Below are 17,309 nucleotides of genomic sequence, written 5' to 3'. Positions count from 1 at the left end.
CTCTGCAGAAACAGAGAAGGCAGGACAGTGACAGAGGTAAGAGCATGTCAACAGAAGCAGCCTTACCAGAGGGACTTTATTCTCCCCTTCAGGTAATTTTCAAAGATGATCGCAGCGACGGTTCTTCCCTTTCCTACGCCAGCCCCGTCCCCGATGAGGAATCCCGCTCGCTGGCCACTGGACAAGGTAACCTCGTGTTGCTGCAGATAGCAAAGCCAGAGTCAGCTCTCTGCTGCAATCCTATCGAGCCCAAACCCACCTCTTGCACTCAAGTCGTTCAGAGGAACAGGTTTCACAAAGTCATAACTGGAGTCAACAGCAATAAATGCGCATGAATTGTCTGTCTGGGAACTGCCCTCCATTAATAGAGCTGAAAGCAGGCCCCATTGTTCCACAATGCACATATGTAGAGGCTTTCCAAGGAGCCTATTGGGGTACAGGATGGGGATGGGGGGGGGGGGGGGGGGGGGAGGAAACCACATGTAAATTGGTTTTTTTCAAATCTACATGCATTATTTTCTGAAGAAAATCTATCCATGCAAAAAGCAGGTACAAAAGTCCAAAATTTTAAAGTGAAATTACGTGTGCGCTCTCGCTTGTGAAAATTGGTGAAAAATCTGCGGGTAAAAAGTACTCAATGGAGACAGTTTGAAAATTGCCTCCTTAACTGTCCCGGACGTACCTGCCCCTCTCTTCCAATCTCTCTCTCATTACTAAGAGGGAAAGGAATACATGGATGTGATAAACTTAAATATTTTTCACACACACATGAAAGTCAGTGGAAATGCATAAACAGATGTCTCACAAATGTGCAGCCATGGACACTGAATTAAACACATACACAGCAGGAAGACAGGTAATACCTGATTACATCCTCTCCAAGATGAGACATACATACACAGCAGAAGGACAGAGGATACCTGGAAACAAGCTCTCTAAGATGAGACAGACACACACACACACACACACACACACACAAAGCAGGATTACAGAGGATATCTGCAAACATGCACTCCAAACTGACACACACAGCAGGAGGACAGGGGATTTTCTAGACACATGCTCTCCAGAATAAGAGAGAGACACACACACACACACAGCAGGAGACAGAAGATACCTGGACACAAGCTCTCCAGGATGAGACACACACACACACAGCAGATACCTGGCAGGCATATATAATGGCCTCCAGTTGTAGTGCTGAAAGGGACCCATTGTCTGCTGTCGAGCTGGGGAGAGACAGGGTGTAAGTGACGTCAGGAGGAGGGACGCTGGAGAGAGTGCTTGTTTCCACCACACGATCCGGATGGTGCTTTCCGATTTTTGCTGAAATAAACAAACATGAAGGAAAAGATCATTCCTATGTCCCATGAATTGTTGATGCATGCCAGCTCTGGAATGTGATAGCTGCCAGGATGGCATGATATAGCAAGGCAAGGGAGACATTTATTTTGTTATGGTGAGGGGGTGCAAGCACTCACATTTTGAAGGAACATAATCTGCATAGGTTTCTGCATGGCCAAGCTCCTCTGCCTCTGCCTCTTCCTCTTCTTCATCTTCTTCTGCATGATTCTGAGACTAAAACACACACAAAAAGATGGATGGGCCAATCAGGAAAGCAGAACCCCAGGCACCAGTAGCTCTTGCATTAGGAGTCACATGGTAAAGTGCTCACCAAGGCACAGCCCCAGGTGCAACTAAAACTTGTCTCTCATAGTGCTCCATCCCCTGGATCTCATGCAGACCCTAGCTGATAGCTTAGGAGCGACAGTATGAGCATATCCAGGGGGGCTGCCTGCAGGCCTCACCTGATAGCTTATGAGTGGCAGTGCAAGCCCACCTCTGGATCACCTGCAGGCCTCACCTGATAGTTTACGAGTGGTGGTGCGTTTATGATAACAGCCAAGTCATCCAAACTCTCTAATCCTGAGAAATGTCTGCTGGGAGAGAAGAGCTGAAACAGAAAATAAAGGCATCTCTTATTTATTTATTTATTTATTTTTATATACCGTTGTTCAGTCTGGCATATCACGACGGTACAAGAAAACAAACCGGTAACCGATCCAATGTGGCTAACAGCAAACAAACAAACGGTGGAATCGGTAAAAATGGACTTTATTGGATCTTGCCAGACTCTGGCCGAGTTTCGCTCTATGAGCTGCCTCAGGGGCTTTTTGAACCACTCGATTTGGCTCAAATCAGTGCAGACCTTGTGTGTAGCATAGTCGGAGGAACATGAGTTAACGACCTGATTTATCAGACCTGTTCTACAAACAGATGCTGTCAATCACAGACCACTGTGAGGATAGTGATATCGTAATTCTTCAGTGAACGGCATACAGCTACTCGCCACTCAAGACAATGCTGCAAAAAACGGGCAAGATCCAATAAAGTCCATTTTTACCAATTCCACCGTTTGTTTGTTTGCTGTATATCACGACGGTATACAGTGCAACGCAGTGCTAGTAAGAAATGTTACTTTACATTGAAACTTCATAACATTTTTTAACATTTATTTTATTTATTTAAGGTTTTTATATACCGGCATTCATGAAATGATCACATCATGCTGGTTTACAAATAAACAGGGGTGCAATAAATACATCAAAACAGAAATGACGTGTCGAAGAAAGCAGTTACAATTAACAAGGACTATTGAACTGGGATCAGAGGAAATAAAGATAGTTTAGCAGAGACTAAATTATATACAAGGAGATGAGGTACAGCTGCTGTGTTGGATATGTTGATGGCGAGATGCATTAATTTAAGTCCGGGACAATGGTAGTATTTTACTAACATTTAACTAACAATTATCTAACATTAATAACAATTAACTGACATTTAAGCTTGGAGTCACTGGGAACATTTTGCAAACAGTTTAACTAACACTGGAATCATTTCTAGTATGCTGACAGCCAAAAGAAACAAACCACCTGTGCCAGCAAAGTCGCAATGCAGGATTCCTCGTCCACTCCAGACCAAGAGGCAAGTGGATTCTCGCCCTGACTATAAAGCTGCCCTTGTTCTAAGCACAGACCCTTCATGCAGAATATGGGAGGTGGATGTGAATGAGTCAAAAGAAAGCAGCAGGCCTGGCAGGAAAACTCTTCTAATCTTCTCCAAGTCTCTCACATCCATCCAGGAACATTGCCAAGAGCTGCAGCTCCATTAGGCTACACCTAAGCACTCAGTATCTGGGATGGCTGAGTGCACGTGTTGGGCTGAGATGATCCCTCTGAACATTTTACAAAACATATAGAGGTCTATATTCAGACATAGTCCGGATAGCAAAATTAGCCACAAACGTATCCAGCTAACTTTGGAGGCATATTCAATCATGCACTTATGCTATTGAATATAGCCAGCTATTAGTTAGCTTGGTATTTATAGCGGTTACATTTAAGACAGCTCTTTGACTCGTTCAGACTTAGCCAGCTAAGTCATCTGGCTAACTCTGAATATTGGAGTTAGCTGATTACTTTAGCTGGCTAACAACTCCTCCCAGTTATGCCCCTGGACTTCCCCCTAACTTATCCAGCTAAATTCTAGCCGCCTAACACATTTAGCCGAATAAGGGCTGAATATAGCCAGGTAAGCTTTTGTATATGGACCTCAATTTGTTTTTCCTTTCCTCCAAGCAATAGCACCAGTGGCAGCAGAGGATCCCGCATCCCAGCAGCATCACTAGCGGCTGACGAGGCTCCCACAACCCAGTGGGCAGCACCACCAGGTGAAGATATTCCAGGCCCACACAACTACAGGCAGCACTTCATCTTCAGGACAAATAAACTGTTACAACAGAATCCCTACACAGGATGCCTCTTAATCTGCAGCACGTAACGATTTCAGTATAAAATCTCTGCTTCTGGTGTATCAGATTGTGAGATGTTTTCAGAATGGAAAAACTTACAAGGAATAAAAGTGAGACATCATAAATCCTGGAAAAACTTTTAATGGATTACATAGGCAGTTCCGAAGGGAAAATAGGAAGCCCTAAAAATGTAACTTTTTTTTTTTATTTAAATCTTTATGGATCATGATAAAATGTTGCAAGACACAGTGTAGTATTTTTCCATGTCTAATCAGAACAGTTATTTTCAGAGGTAATTTTCACCCTCTCCCTCCATTACTCATTTCAGCATGAGCAAATATGCAAAACATCTTCATGTAACAATTAGGATTAAACACAGCCAACGAGCAATACGGCGAACAAATGACAGTTAGTTAAAAATCATTTAGAATCAAACTCCTAGTCCTGTGAGGTAGAGAGTCCAGGTATAAACTCCGATTGTTAAACAGCTTACAAGTGACGCTTAATTTTTCCGTAACTGCAAGACTATGTAACGCATTTCTCCAGCGCATACAACTAGGCGAACCAGGCTCTCGCCAAGAACATAGAATTACTATTTTTTTTTTTTTTTTTAGGTAGAAGGAAGTTCCTTTTCAACCATAGATTTATATTGTTATGCCCAGCAAGAAGACAAATCAGTGAACAAAAGCACATCAGCAGTACCTCCAAATCTCCGATTTACTGCACAAGACCAAGAGGTATAACCCAAGATTCCAACCTTTGACATACATTTAATACATAGATCAGATGAGGCAAAGTTGATTAAAAATGAGCACTTTTGTGAAATACAAAATCTTGTTAGAAATTTATACTGGGTTTCTCTCAGTAGCATATTGCTGGCTGTGGAGTTAATGACAGCGAAACACTGAGTTAATTTCTTGTTAGTGGCTTCTATATACAATTCCTGTTTCCAATTCTGTAATAAAAAATCATAATCAAATTCTGCTTCTGTCTTTTACCATTTTACGTGAAGCTGAAAGAAATCAGAGTTGCTTACCTGTAACAGGTGTTCTCCTAAGACAGCAGGATGGTAATCCTCACATGTGAATCCCTATCTTCAGGCTGCTCCCCAAACCAAAAGGGGACCAACCAGGTGCCAACAGGCACAACAACCACAGTGCTGTTGGTAACAGAGGGGGAGACAGACTGAACCCAAACAATGGGCCCTAGGTAGAGTTGGGTTCTACACCTCAAAGAGATTCCGGAGGACAGACTGGCCGAACCTACTGTCACGTTGGCCATCTCTGTCCAGACAGTAGTGAGATGTGAATGTGTGGCGAGAACTCCACATCGCAGCCTTGCAGATCTCCTCCACAGGAACTGCTTGCAAGTGCGCCAACAACGTTGCCATGGCTCTGACAGAATAAGCCTTGACATGACCCCCAAGATGCAGTCCTGCCTGGGCATAACAGAAGGAGATACAATCTGCTAGCCAATTGGATAGTGTCTGTTTGGCAATGGTAACTCCCAGTCTATTCCTGTCAAAAGAAATGAAAAGTTGGGTGGACTGTCTATGGGCTTCTGTCCACTCCAGATAAAAGGTTAAGGCTCTCTTACAATCCAAATTGTGCAGTGCTCGTTCACCTTGGTGGAATGGGGTCTGGGAAAGAATGTTGGCAGGACAATTGACTGATTAAGATGGAAATCTGTCACCACCTTAGACAGGAACTTAGGGTGTGTACGCAGGATCACCCTGTCATATTAAAACTTAGTACAAGTTGGATAAGTCACTAAGGACTGGAGCTTGCTGACCTCTGCACACTGAAGTGACCGCCACCAAAAACATGGCCTTCCAGGTCAGGTACTTCAGGTCACAGAGGTTCAAAAGGAGCTCCCATCAGCTGAGCTAGCACCATGTTGAGGTCCCAAGACACAGCGGGTGGCCTTAGGGGAGGCTTCAATTGAAGCAGGCCCCACATAAACCATACAACTATGGGCTGTTCAGAGATGGGCGTACCATCTACACCATGGTGGTACTCCAATTGCACTTACATGAACTCTAAAGGAATTGGTTTTTAGGCCAGCTTCCGAGAGGTGCAGAAAGTATTCAAGCAGTTTTTGTGTGGGGCAGGAGAAAGGATCTAGGGCCTTCTTTTCACACCACAGGGAAAACCTCCTCCATTTCAGTCCGTAGCACTTTCTAGTGGAAGGCTTTCAAGAAGCTACCAGGATTCGAGATACATCCTCTGAAAGATCAAATGGCTGCAGGATTAACCTCCCAACATCCAGGCTGTGAGTGACAGGGCCTGGAGGTTGGGATGTCAAAGCCTGTGAAATAAGATCTGGGGAAGTACCCAGACTGATTGGTTCCAGAAGGACAACTGCCAAAGGAGCGGGAGCCAGACCTGTCTCAGCCAATTTGGGGCTATGAGGATCATAGTCCCTCAGTCCTGTCACAGTTTCAGAAGAGTCTTTGTCACTAGCAGAATCGGAGGATACACGTACAGAAGGCTCTTGCCCCAATGGCAATCAAAGGCATCGGAGGCTGCTTTGCTCTCTCTCCTGTATAGGGAGCAAAACTGAGTCATCTTCTTGTTGCAGGGTGACGCGAACAAATCCATGTCCGGACTTCCCCAGAGACAGAAGATCCGATTCACTAACCCCTGGTCCAGAACAAGTGTGGGGCCTGAAAGAATGACTTAGTCTGTCCGCTACCATGTTCTCCATACTGGCCAGATACATGGCCTGGAGCACTATCCCCTGGGTCAGAGCTCAGGACCAGATCTGAACCGCTTCCTGACAAAGGAGGAACAGTAGTGTGCCTCCCTGCTTGTTGACATACCACATTGCCACTTGGTTGTCTGTCTGGATCAGGACATGTATGTTGGATAACCAATCTCTGAAAGCCCATAGAGCGTACCTGATCACCCGGAGCTCCAGGAAGTTGATCTGACACTGTGCTGCCTGAGCGGACCATAGACCCTAGGTGCAGAGCCTGTCTACATGGGCACCCCACTCCAGGCTGGAAGCATCCATGGTAAGGACAATTTGGGTAGGCGGAGTTTGGAAGGTGACTCCCTGTTCCAAATTTGAGAGAACCCACCACCAGGAAAGAGTCCTGGAGCAGTGGAGTGATTCGGATGTGAACCTGGAGGCCCTGAGTGGCCTGGGGCCAGTGCAACTTCAAAGTCCATTGGGCTCTGCGCATGTGGATCCGTGCCAGGGGAATAACATGGACTATTGCGGCCATGTGGCCCAACAACTTCAATAGGTGCCATGCTGATACCTGCTAGCTCTGTTGAATAGCCCCCGCAATATATGCCAGCATAAGAGCCCTGGTGCATGGCAGGAAGGCTTTCACCTGAGCCATGTCTAGCAGGGCTCCAATGAAGTCCAACTGAGGTGATGGGCTGAGAAGGGACTTTGGGTAATTGATTACGAACCCTAGTGACTCCAGCACCCGGATGGTCAAGCACAGGAGTCGCTCTGCCCCTGCCTGAGAGGTGCTCTTGATCAGCCAATCGTCCAGATAGGGGAAATCTTGCACTCCCAGCCTGCGGAGGTGCACTGCCACCACGACAAGACATTTTGTGAAGACATATGGGGATGAAGCTAGCCCGAATGGCAACACTTTGTACTGGAAGTGCAGTTTTCCCACCACAAATTGGAGATACTTTCTGTGATCTGGAAAGATCTTAATGTAGGTGTACGTGTCCTTTAGATCGAGGGAGCATAGCTAGTCCCCTTTTTGCAGGAGGGGAATCAGGGCACCTGGGAAACCATCTTGACCGTTTCTCTTTTCAAAAACGTGTTCTAAGGCCCTTAGGTCTAGGATGGTATGGAGTCCCCCTGTTCTCTGTGGAATCAGGAAGTTCTAGGGATAAAATCCCCACCCCCATTGGCTTGGCGAAACAGGCTTGACCGCTCTGGACATTAAGAGGGGGGAGGAGAGCTCCACTAGTAGTTCCTCCTGATGCATTACTGGCCCCCAAAATGGGCACGGAAGGCAATTTGGCAAGACACCCAAAAGATTCAATTGGTACCCCTGACGGATGATGGACAGAATCCATTGGTCCGAGGTTCACAAAGAACCATAGCCTTCCCCCCACCGGAGAGTCCATCATCCTAGGTATGGGCAACTGGCGTATGGCCCCCTACAACCCAGTCAAAATCCCATCCCTGGAGTTGACGAGGAGCCAGCTGGGGGCTTGGGGGCTGTCTGCTGCTTAGGGCGGCTGCAAGAGACCTACTGGTATTGACAGGAGTGAGGGGGCGGAGGATAGTACTTCCCCAAAATGGCACAGAGGAGAATTTGGTGGGACACCCAACAGATTCAATTGGTACCCTTGACGGATGATGTACAGAACCCACTGCCCGACGTTACACTGGGCCACTGATCTACAGAGAACCGCAGCCTGCCCCCGGCCCAGAATCTCGGGTACGAGTGGCTGGCATATGCTCTCCATGATCCAGTTAAAACCCTGTCATGGGATTTGGCTGGGGCACCAGTTGGGGCTTGGGAGCTCGCTGCTGCCTGGGACGGCTGCAAAAGCCCCCCCCCCTCTGTGAATGGGAGCAAAGGGCCAGAGGACAGTACTTCCTCTGGCGATAGAAAGTCCTCCTCTGTCACTGCCTTGCAGACCTCCTGGCTGAGGAGGGCAGGTCCGAAGGGCTGGCAGAGAGATGTTGGAGGGTCTCATGGTGATCCCGCAACTGGGCCACTGCATCCCTCACCTCATCTCCAAAGAGATTCTCTCCTGTACACAGCAGGTCAGCGAGTCTTTCCTGTATCTCTGGTCAGAGATCTGAGGCCTGCAACCATGCCATTCTGCTGGCACTAATTCCCGTTGCAGAGACTCTTGGAAACATCGTAGGTGGAATGCACCTCGTGTTTTCCCACACTCCAGGCCCTGACACACCAGTGACAGAAAAGCGTCTTGATGCTGTTGAGGCAGCTGGTTGGCTGCCTCCTGCACCTGCTTCCAGAGGGTGGGAGAGTATTGACTCGTGTAGAGCTGGTAGGAGGCAATGCAGGCTATAAGCATTTGCCCTCTAAAAGACTTTTCTCCCAAGAGCATCAAGCACCCTGTGGTCTCTCCCCAGGTGGTGCCAAAGCATGGTGCTTGGCTTTCTTGAGAGCAGATTGAATCACTACAGATTGGTGTGCCAGCTGACGCTTTTCGAATCCGGTAGTCTGTTGGATGAGGTAAACCCCATCAGCCTTCCTGTGAAGAACTGTGGAGGGGGTGTTCCCAAATCCTCAACAGCAACTCCTTAAAGATCTCATGTACAGAGACCATCACAATCTCCTTAGGAGCCTCCACATATTGCAGGATTTCCAGTATCTTGTGTCTGGCATCCTCCTTCATCATAACTGAAATAGCATGGCTTCCACCATCATCCTCACAAAACCTGCGAAGGTCAGTTCCTCAGGCGGAGACCTCCTTTGGTCCTCTGGAGGAGACAGCTCTGAGGGGACAACCTCCGAGTCCTCAGAGGAAGATTCCGTAGTGTCATTCCCCAGGGGTCATATGGGGTCTCCTCACTGACATCTGCAGGGGAGGGGGCCCTAGGTGCTTAGCCTTCGTCCAGTGGCATAGGCACCAGTAGCACCGGTGCTGGCCCCGGTAAAGCTGGATTGGGGGCGATAGGCCACAGTGTCCCCACCAGCCTCGATGGAGCTTCCTCCTCTGAGAAACCGGTGACAAGCACCGCATCAGTCGGGGAAAGCATCAGTGTCCCACCGAGCATTGATGGTTCCCCAGGAACCAGCTCCTGCTAGGTTGGTATTGCACCAATAAGCACATTGAGACGCTCCAGCAGCAGTTCCAATAGAGACAGCATGGGCACTGGTGCCATCAGAGCCGCTGGCTTGGGGCCCTGCAGCACCCGATCAACTGCCAGCTGAACTCTGTGCTCCAACTCCTCCTCGAAAGTTACCAATGCCAATATGACCTGGGAGGCAAGAAGGTTGGCCAGATCTTCCTCGGATCCGAGGTGGATTGACGACTGAGACCAAAACCTGTGGAGACTGTCGCAGACCCCCAGCATCAATGGAGGATAGGCACTCCTTCAGAGCATTACAGCAAGTGCCTGTGCCAGCCAGAGCCTGGCACCGTGCATCGATGGTGATTGGTTCCGATGCTTCCTTGGCTTCCCTTTGTGCTCAGTCCAATCTTTCCCCGGTGCTGAGGTCGAAGATGACAAATCTGATGTCTTCGACCTGGAGGAGACGGACTGTGGCCAGTCTCTGGTGCCCCTATCTAACGACGGCATCGATGGAACACACGGCCCTGCCAATGTCGATGGCTCGGTGTCCATTGGTGCGGCTCCATGCTCCTTCGGCATTGATGCCACAAATGCAGATGTCGATGGCTCGGACTCTCTCACCCCAAAGAGCTTCTTGATCTTGTCAAGGCGAGCGCAATTTCCCTTCAAGGTCATTTGGTTGCAGAGGCGACAACCCCCCCCCCCCCCCCCCCCCCAACGTCGTGTGATGCCTCCAGGCAGAAGATGGACACATCATGCGGATCCGGGATGGACATAGTTCTCAGGCACTGAGGGCATCAGTGGAAACCCAGTGAAGCATGGTTGAAATGAACTGAAGGGGTGAAACCGGCAATGGCGGTACAATCAATACCACTGCCACAGGGAACAAAACGAAAATAAACTTACTGAACAGACAAAAAACCTGACTAAGAAGCTGGAAGGAACCAGAGAGGGACCCGGACGCGAAAAAGGAAAAAAATTTCCTTCACTTTTCTTAAAAAAAAAGAGCACAAATTCAGAGAACCACGAGATGACAGCTATGTAGAAAAAAAGAGACTGAAGAGGGATCCCACATGGACCCATGGATTAGGGCATGCTCAGTATGTCCAGTCAAAGTTCTAGAAAGTCTGACATAAGTTTTCCGTGCCAGGCTCCATCCGATGATGTCACCCATGTGTGAGGATTACCATCCTGCTTGTTCTCGGAGAAACAGTCAGAAATCAATACTGAATGTCAATATCCAGTGAACAGCTTATATGAGAGTATGTGTGAACACATCATACTTGAGAATGTGCCTGGATAAGGATGTATCATTCCAGTATGTAGAAAGAATGGGATAAATATTCAGCTAAAAAAGTTAGCTGGATAAACATGTCCGGCTAACTAAAGCTGGGATATTCATCGGTGCAGTTGCGCCACTGAATATACCCAGCTATCTAAAACCCTGCTCAATAGCAGGTTTAACTTATCCGGCTAACTTATAAGACTGAATATCGGTACTTATCGGCTAAGCGATGGCCGCTGAATGGGACCAAACATTCAAACAGCTCCACTTAGCTGAAGCTTATCTGGCAAAGTGGTGCTGAATATCGGCGTCAAGTTGTATGGGTACATGTGAATTTGACAAAAAAAAGTGTGTGTATTTTTTTTATTTGATTTTTACACAATTATTAAAGACATTCTGGGCTCGATATTCAGAAGAAAACAGCTAAAAGTTAACTGGATAAATCTTATCCAGCTAACTTACATGGGGATATTCAACAGCATGGCTATGCTGCTGAATATTCCTGTATTTGGTGCTATTTAGCCAGATAAGCTATATCTGGCTAAATAGCACCAAAGTGGCTCTATCTTTGAAGATATCCAGTTAAGTAGGAAGTTATCCGGCCATACACGGCCAGATAACTAAACAATCTAACCAGCCATATTCAAACATAATCGGTTATGTTTGTGTTTTTTTTTTTTTAATTATCCGGCTACATGCTTATTGAATAGTGACCTGAAAATGTTCACAACATGTATAGAAAGTGTCGATTATATCCCATCATCAATCTAAAGCCAGTTCATCAAATAATACATGAAATAGTTTTCAGCAACTTTTCTAACCTTATGTTTGGGTCCCTGCCTCCCCCATATCCTCTCTGCAAACCTTCTTTTAAGATTTATTTATTTAAATGTTTTATATACCGTCATTCCACGCGGACTTCACAAGATGGTAAGGGTTTACACAAAAACATTCATAGATAAAAACAGCATACAAGGTAAACTCGTGCATAAAATAAAGGATTAATAATAACATAAAAACAATTCCAGAGGGATATTTTCCAGAGCATCTTGTTTATCAATTGTGCTGTCTGAATGATAAGGCTATGTTAAAGTTACGGGCATTATTCAGGTCACGCTTGAAATTCTTAGTTCTTCTGGCTCGGAGTTCCTGAGTTTTGGGCCAGCCACAGATAACAGCCTGTCTCTTCTTTGAGTCAAATGAGTCTCTTATTGTAGGGATTTGTTTTTAAGAGATCTTTGTTTTGAGATCTCAGCTGTGTTTTGGAGTCTCACTTCTAGTAATCCCGTTATTGTCACTATTTAAGCTGTTTGAATATTATTGTTAATACTTTACGATAATTTTAGAACACAGCCCAGATAGTTCTTTTTGTGCTCCTCTTTCATTTTCCTAAGAAAAATCCATTTCCTGCAAGCTCCACACCTGACTGATCCCATCATTGAAAAAAGGAGGAGAGCTATCCTTCCACTGAAGTGAGACAGCACTACACCCAGTCAATAATAATTTTGTTCTTTTTATTATGGGACCGCTGCCACGATCATTAAATTTTTTTTTTTTTAGCATGAATTGTTAGCTCCCTTATTGTGGTTCAAAATCATAATAAAAAATTTGTAAAGCCTTTCTCTCTGGCAGTGCCTCGCACTTGACTGGATCTGCATCCTACAGACATTATTCAGGTGTACTGCCCACCTGCAGAAACTTTGCTTGGGGGGGGATGTTCTGCTTTGCTGGGCCAGTACCCAAAATTGCCAGTGTATCCTTCCTTCTCACAGAGACACAATCAATCAGTTCCATGCACTGCTGGGTCCTGCCAAGCCAGATGTGCAGTCGCCAGGGCTGAAAGTCTCTCTGTTCGCGCCTTCACTCACCTCATTTTGGTTCGGAGGCTGCTGGTGTGTGCTGATGTCCCATATGGTTGGCACCTGGTTCAGTCCGTCAGCTTGCAGAAATTCCTGGGCATCAGCTATATCTGACAAAGAATCTGCAGGAGATGAGAGGATGGAGTGGTTGGAGAGCTCATCCAAGTATGAGGAGTCCTGAAAAAGAAGAACAGTTCGTCACGGACGTCCAGTTCCACCCCTTGTGACCAAGCCACATCTGCCCAGGGAAGCCTCCTCTTTCACAGCAGAGAGCTGCTGCAACCGCCTGTGAAGCAAAACCTGACTCAAGAATGGCTAAAGAAAGGTGAACATCCACCTAATAAAGAGAGACTGATAATTACAGCACAAGTCCATGGACTATGGACAAGATGGCTCACAACAAAAGACTGGAAAAACAGACAAATGCAGATTCTGTAAAACAGAACCGGAAACGGTGACATCTCGTCGCTGGGTGTGACGTGCGAGATGTCAGAAGGCCTGTGTTACAGAAAGGCACAATAAGCTGGTACAGCTCATCCACTGGCAACTGTGTAAACCCTATAACATTGCTGTACACAGAAAAGCAGCACTGGGATCATGACCCTGACAGAATTGTAGAGAATGAAGAAGCTGTGATCATCTAGGACATTACTATTCCAACTGATTAAAGACTTGATGCAAGAAAACCAGATATTACAGTAATGGAGAAAAGCACAAGAACACAAAAAGTCACCATACTGGGTCAGACAGAGGGTCCATCAAGCCCAGCGTCCTGTGTCCAACAGTGGCCAATCCAGGCCATAAGTACCTGGCAAGTACCCAAACATTAAATGAATACATCCCAAGCCAGTAATCCTTATTGATTAATAGCAGTTTATGGATATTTCCTCTAGGAACTTATCCAAACCGTTTTTAAACCCAGCTACACCAACTGCTGTAGCCTCATCCTCTGGCAATTAATTCCAGAGCTTAATTATGTGTTGAGTGAAAAAGAGTGACGTTACAAATAGAAGTGTCAGTCCCAAGCGTGGAATCTGTACAATGTTTGGTAGAGAAAAGTTTCCTCAAGTACCAAATGATGAATTGGAGACCCAAAAAATGTGGCAGAATGATACAGAACTAATCCCACCTGTTTGGCTGCCATCACGCTTGCCTGTATATTTCGCATTCTGTGAACTCTAGAAGGAGGTTCTTTTTATTTTTATTTATTTAAAACATTTATATTCCACTTATAACGAGTTCATGCTAAGTGAATTGCAGGTTAATAAAAGATAATAAAAATTTATATCACTATAAAATAACATAATAAAACATGCTAAAATCCTAATAATATCAGTCCCCACTATTGCTAAGCTACTACAGTGTCTCCTACTTTTGTATTAACAGTTTACATAACTATTACCCTAAAAAGTCATGAGGAAGAAAATGTCATTCCTCACTAGCATCAAAAGCTTCTACAAACAGCAGCACTTTTAGTTTTTTTCAAAACAAGTTCACATCAGTTATCAGCTTTAAATCATCTGGCAATGAACTCCAACACATGGGGCCACTGATGAAAAGGGCATGATTACGAGTCTCCTTATTACTTGGAACACTTAAGTTTTGGGACAATGATCGTAAAGATTGAATAGGAACATCATTTTTTTTTTATAACCTTGGCCCAAGTATTCAGGTGCATTTTCTTGCTGTGCCTTAAAAAAATAGCATTACTATTTTAAATTTTATGCACTGACTTTGCAGAGCAGGGGTGGATGTACTCATGGTGCGATGCATTTGTTAATTAATCTCACCGCAGAATTCTGCAAAGTTTGCATGACAAGAATGTGAGTTTTTTAGGGAGACCTGCATATAAGGAGTTAGGATAACCTATCGTTGTCAATATAAAGGCCTGCACTATCATGCGAAAAAATCGATTTTTTTTCCCCAAGAATGGGCTGAGGTGTCATAATTGCTTCAATTTAAAGTATCCAAGAGACAGAACTGACCTTCTCTGACAATGCACATATTAAGCAGAGAACTAGCTGTAAATCTGAGAGATTAAGACTATAACATACCCTAATCATGTACTTAAAAATTTATAGCCAAGTAAAATGTCCCTTTCCCAATGGCTAGAGCCAACCAATGTGAGAGGGCATCTTATACAGCACAGAGCAGCTCACTCGCAGCTCCTACAAACTCACTCTAGGAATCCAGTATGTTTTTAGATTTCAGGTTTGAGGGAATTTCAACAACTGCACCAGCAACAGATCTGAGATGCTTCAAGGGAATCTGAGGCTGCTCAGGAACGACAGGTGCTCCAAGCCAACAGTAGGAGGACAATGAACTCCAGAGTCCAGAAAGAAGAGAGGAAAAACAGGAGACCGTGACAATGGACCAAGCTCTATTCAACAATACAGTCGAAACCTACTCACAAGTCTCACCATCACTACTCCCACTTTTTCCCTCTTTCTTGGATTTAAAAAAAAAAAAAAAAAAAAAAGGAACAAATGGAAGCTTCGGTTCTAGCTGCATTCCTCCAAATTACATGGAAAACTTATTTATCTTAAAGTGATCTAAGTAAAACTACTGCAATGGCATTTCCCTTTGAAAAAGGAGACTACGATAATACAAGGAAATTAGAACAAAGGAATGGTTGCAAAGTTAAAGGTCTGCATGATGCCTGGATGCTATCTAAAAACACAAGTCTTGGAAGCCCAGATAAAATGTATTCCAAGCTTAAAAAGGGTCGAAGGAAGACCAAAAAACTGCCAGCATGGTTTAATGGTGAGGTGAAACAGGCAATTAAAGCCAAAAAAGGGAATCATTAATATAACGTAAAGTAGCATAAGTACTGGCAATGTGGATGTGGTGGTGGTGGAGTAGTAGTAGTAGTAGTAGTAGTAGTAGTAGTAGTAGTAGTAGTAAGACAGGCCAACAGACAATTTGAAAAAGCTTGCTACAGAGGAAAAAACTACTAATAAAAACTTTTTCAAGTACATTCAAAGCAAAAAGCCTGTGAGGCAGTCAGTTGGTCTGTTAGATGACAAAGGGGTAAAACGGGTGCTCAGGAAAGACAAGGAAATAGCAGAAAAACGAAATACATTTTTTGCCTTGATCTTTACCGAGGAAGATGTTGGGGAGATACCACCATCTAAAATCCTTGAAGGGGATGAGTCAGAGGAACTTAAGCAAATTACTGGAAAATGTAATAGATCGAAATGATAAATGAAACAATAAAAACACACACCCAGAGTCCTAAAAGAACTCGAACATAAAACTGCAAACCTGTTACTAGTAATCTGTAAAACAGCCATGATATGCAAAGACTGGAGGGTAGCCAATATAATGCTGATTTTTAAAAAGTTCTCCAGAACTGATCCAGTAAACAGATCTCTGAGCCTGATGTCTGGGATAGACAAAATGACAGAGGCTAAAATCAAAATTAGATATACGTGGCTTAATAAGAAAGAGTAAACACGGTTTTAGCAAAGGGAAGTCTTGCCTTACAAATGTATTACATTTATTTGAAGGTGTAAACATATGGATAAACGTGACCTAGTTAATGTAATGTATTTGGATTTTCAGAATCAATTTGACAAAGTCCTGCATGAAAGACTCCTCAGAAAAATTTTAAAAAGTCATGGGATATGAGGCAGTGCCCTATTGTGGATTGGTGGAGCCTCCCATAGATGACCACAAAATGAGTTTTCAGCAACTCCCATAGACTAAATTTCTTTATATGTCCGCTGATGTAAAACGGATCCTTAATCCGTAAATGAGACTGCAGGTGACGCAGGTGAAACCTGCAGATGATGAACTTGTGGAATTAGCCTGTCTCCTTTTGTGCTTGTGTTCATTTGGTTTCCAACCTATGGTCAGCCAAGTGACTGAGCTTTCACCATCTGACTCTGCCTAAGGTCGTGTCCTCCCAACTGTTGAGGTCTTCCTTATAGATTTTAAGGTTGTACTTCAGAGTGTCCTTGAATCTGAGGCGTGGTCTTCCCTGTGATCTGTTTCCACTTTTCAGTTGACATAGACCACATGTTTGGGAATTCTGTGTCCTCCCATCCTTATAACATGGCCTGCCTACCAAAATTAAGCTATTCTGGATTATCTGATTAAAAGTCAGAAAACAGAGCGGGACTACAAGGTCAGTTTTCCCAACTGGAGCAGGGCCATTAATGGAGTACCACAGGGATTGCTACTGGGACCTATGCTATTTAAATGTATTCATTAATGATCTAGAAAAGGGAACAAAGAGAGAGGGGATCAAATTTGCAGATTACACAAAATTATTCAAAGTTTTTAAAACTGCAGCAGATTGTGAGGGGCTGCAGAAGGACCTTCTGAGGCTGGGCATTAAATGTAGATAACTGCAAAATGATACTCACAGGGAAAAAAATAATCCCAAATACCGATATACAATGCTGGGTTCCATATTAGGAGTCACTAGCCAGGAAAAGGACCTCAGAGTCCCTGGGAACAATATGCTGGAATCCTCAGCTCAGTGATTGGTGGAGGTCAAAAAAGCAAATAGAACATTAGGAATTATTTGGAGAGGGATGAAAAATAAAAGAGAAAATATTATGACTTGATCTGAATTGATCCATGGTGTAACTGCATTTGA

General features: G+C 44.7%; 1 protein-coding gene across 2 annotated transcripts in view; it reads right to left on the bottom strand.

The window, feature by feature from the left end:
* Positions 1 to 17,309, bottom strand: part of SBNO2 (strawberry notch homolog 2) — a 196,834-nt gene that overhangs the window by 79,484 nt on the left and 100,041 nt on the right. For both annotated transcript variants that reach the window (XM_029613396.1, XM_029613397.1), the window contains 5 exons: positions 12,713 to 12,880; positions 1,865 to 1,954; positions 1,482 to 1,578; positions 1,166 to 1,326; positions 67 to 200 (listed from right to left, as the gene is read on the bottom strand). In XM_029613396.1, coding sequence (XP_029469256.1) covers positions 67 to 200; positions 1,166 to 1,326; positions 1,482 to 1,578; positions 1,865 to 1,954; positions 12,713 to 12,880 — 650 coding nt within the window. The remainder of the gene's footprint in view (positions 1 to 66; positions 201 to 1,165; positions 1,327 to 1,481; positions 1,579 to 1,864; positions 1,955 to 12,712; positions 12,881 to 17,309) is intronic.

Source organism: Rhinatrema bivittatum, chromosome 8, assembly GCF_901001135.1.
Source record: "Rhinatrema bivittatum chromosome 8, aRhiBiv1.1, whole genome shotgun sequence".
In the NCBI taxonomy this organism is placed as follows: domain Eukaryota; kingdom Metazoa; phylum Chordata; class Amphibia; order Gymnophiona; family Rhinatrematidae; genus Rhinatrema; species Rhinatrema bivittatum.
This window is presented reverse-complemented; position numbering and strand designations above follow the sequence as displayed.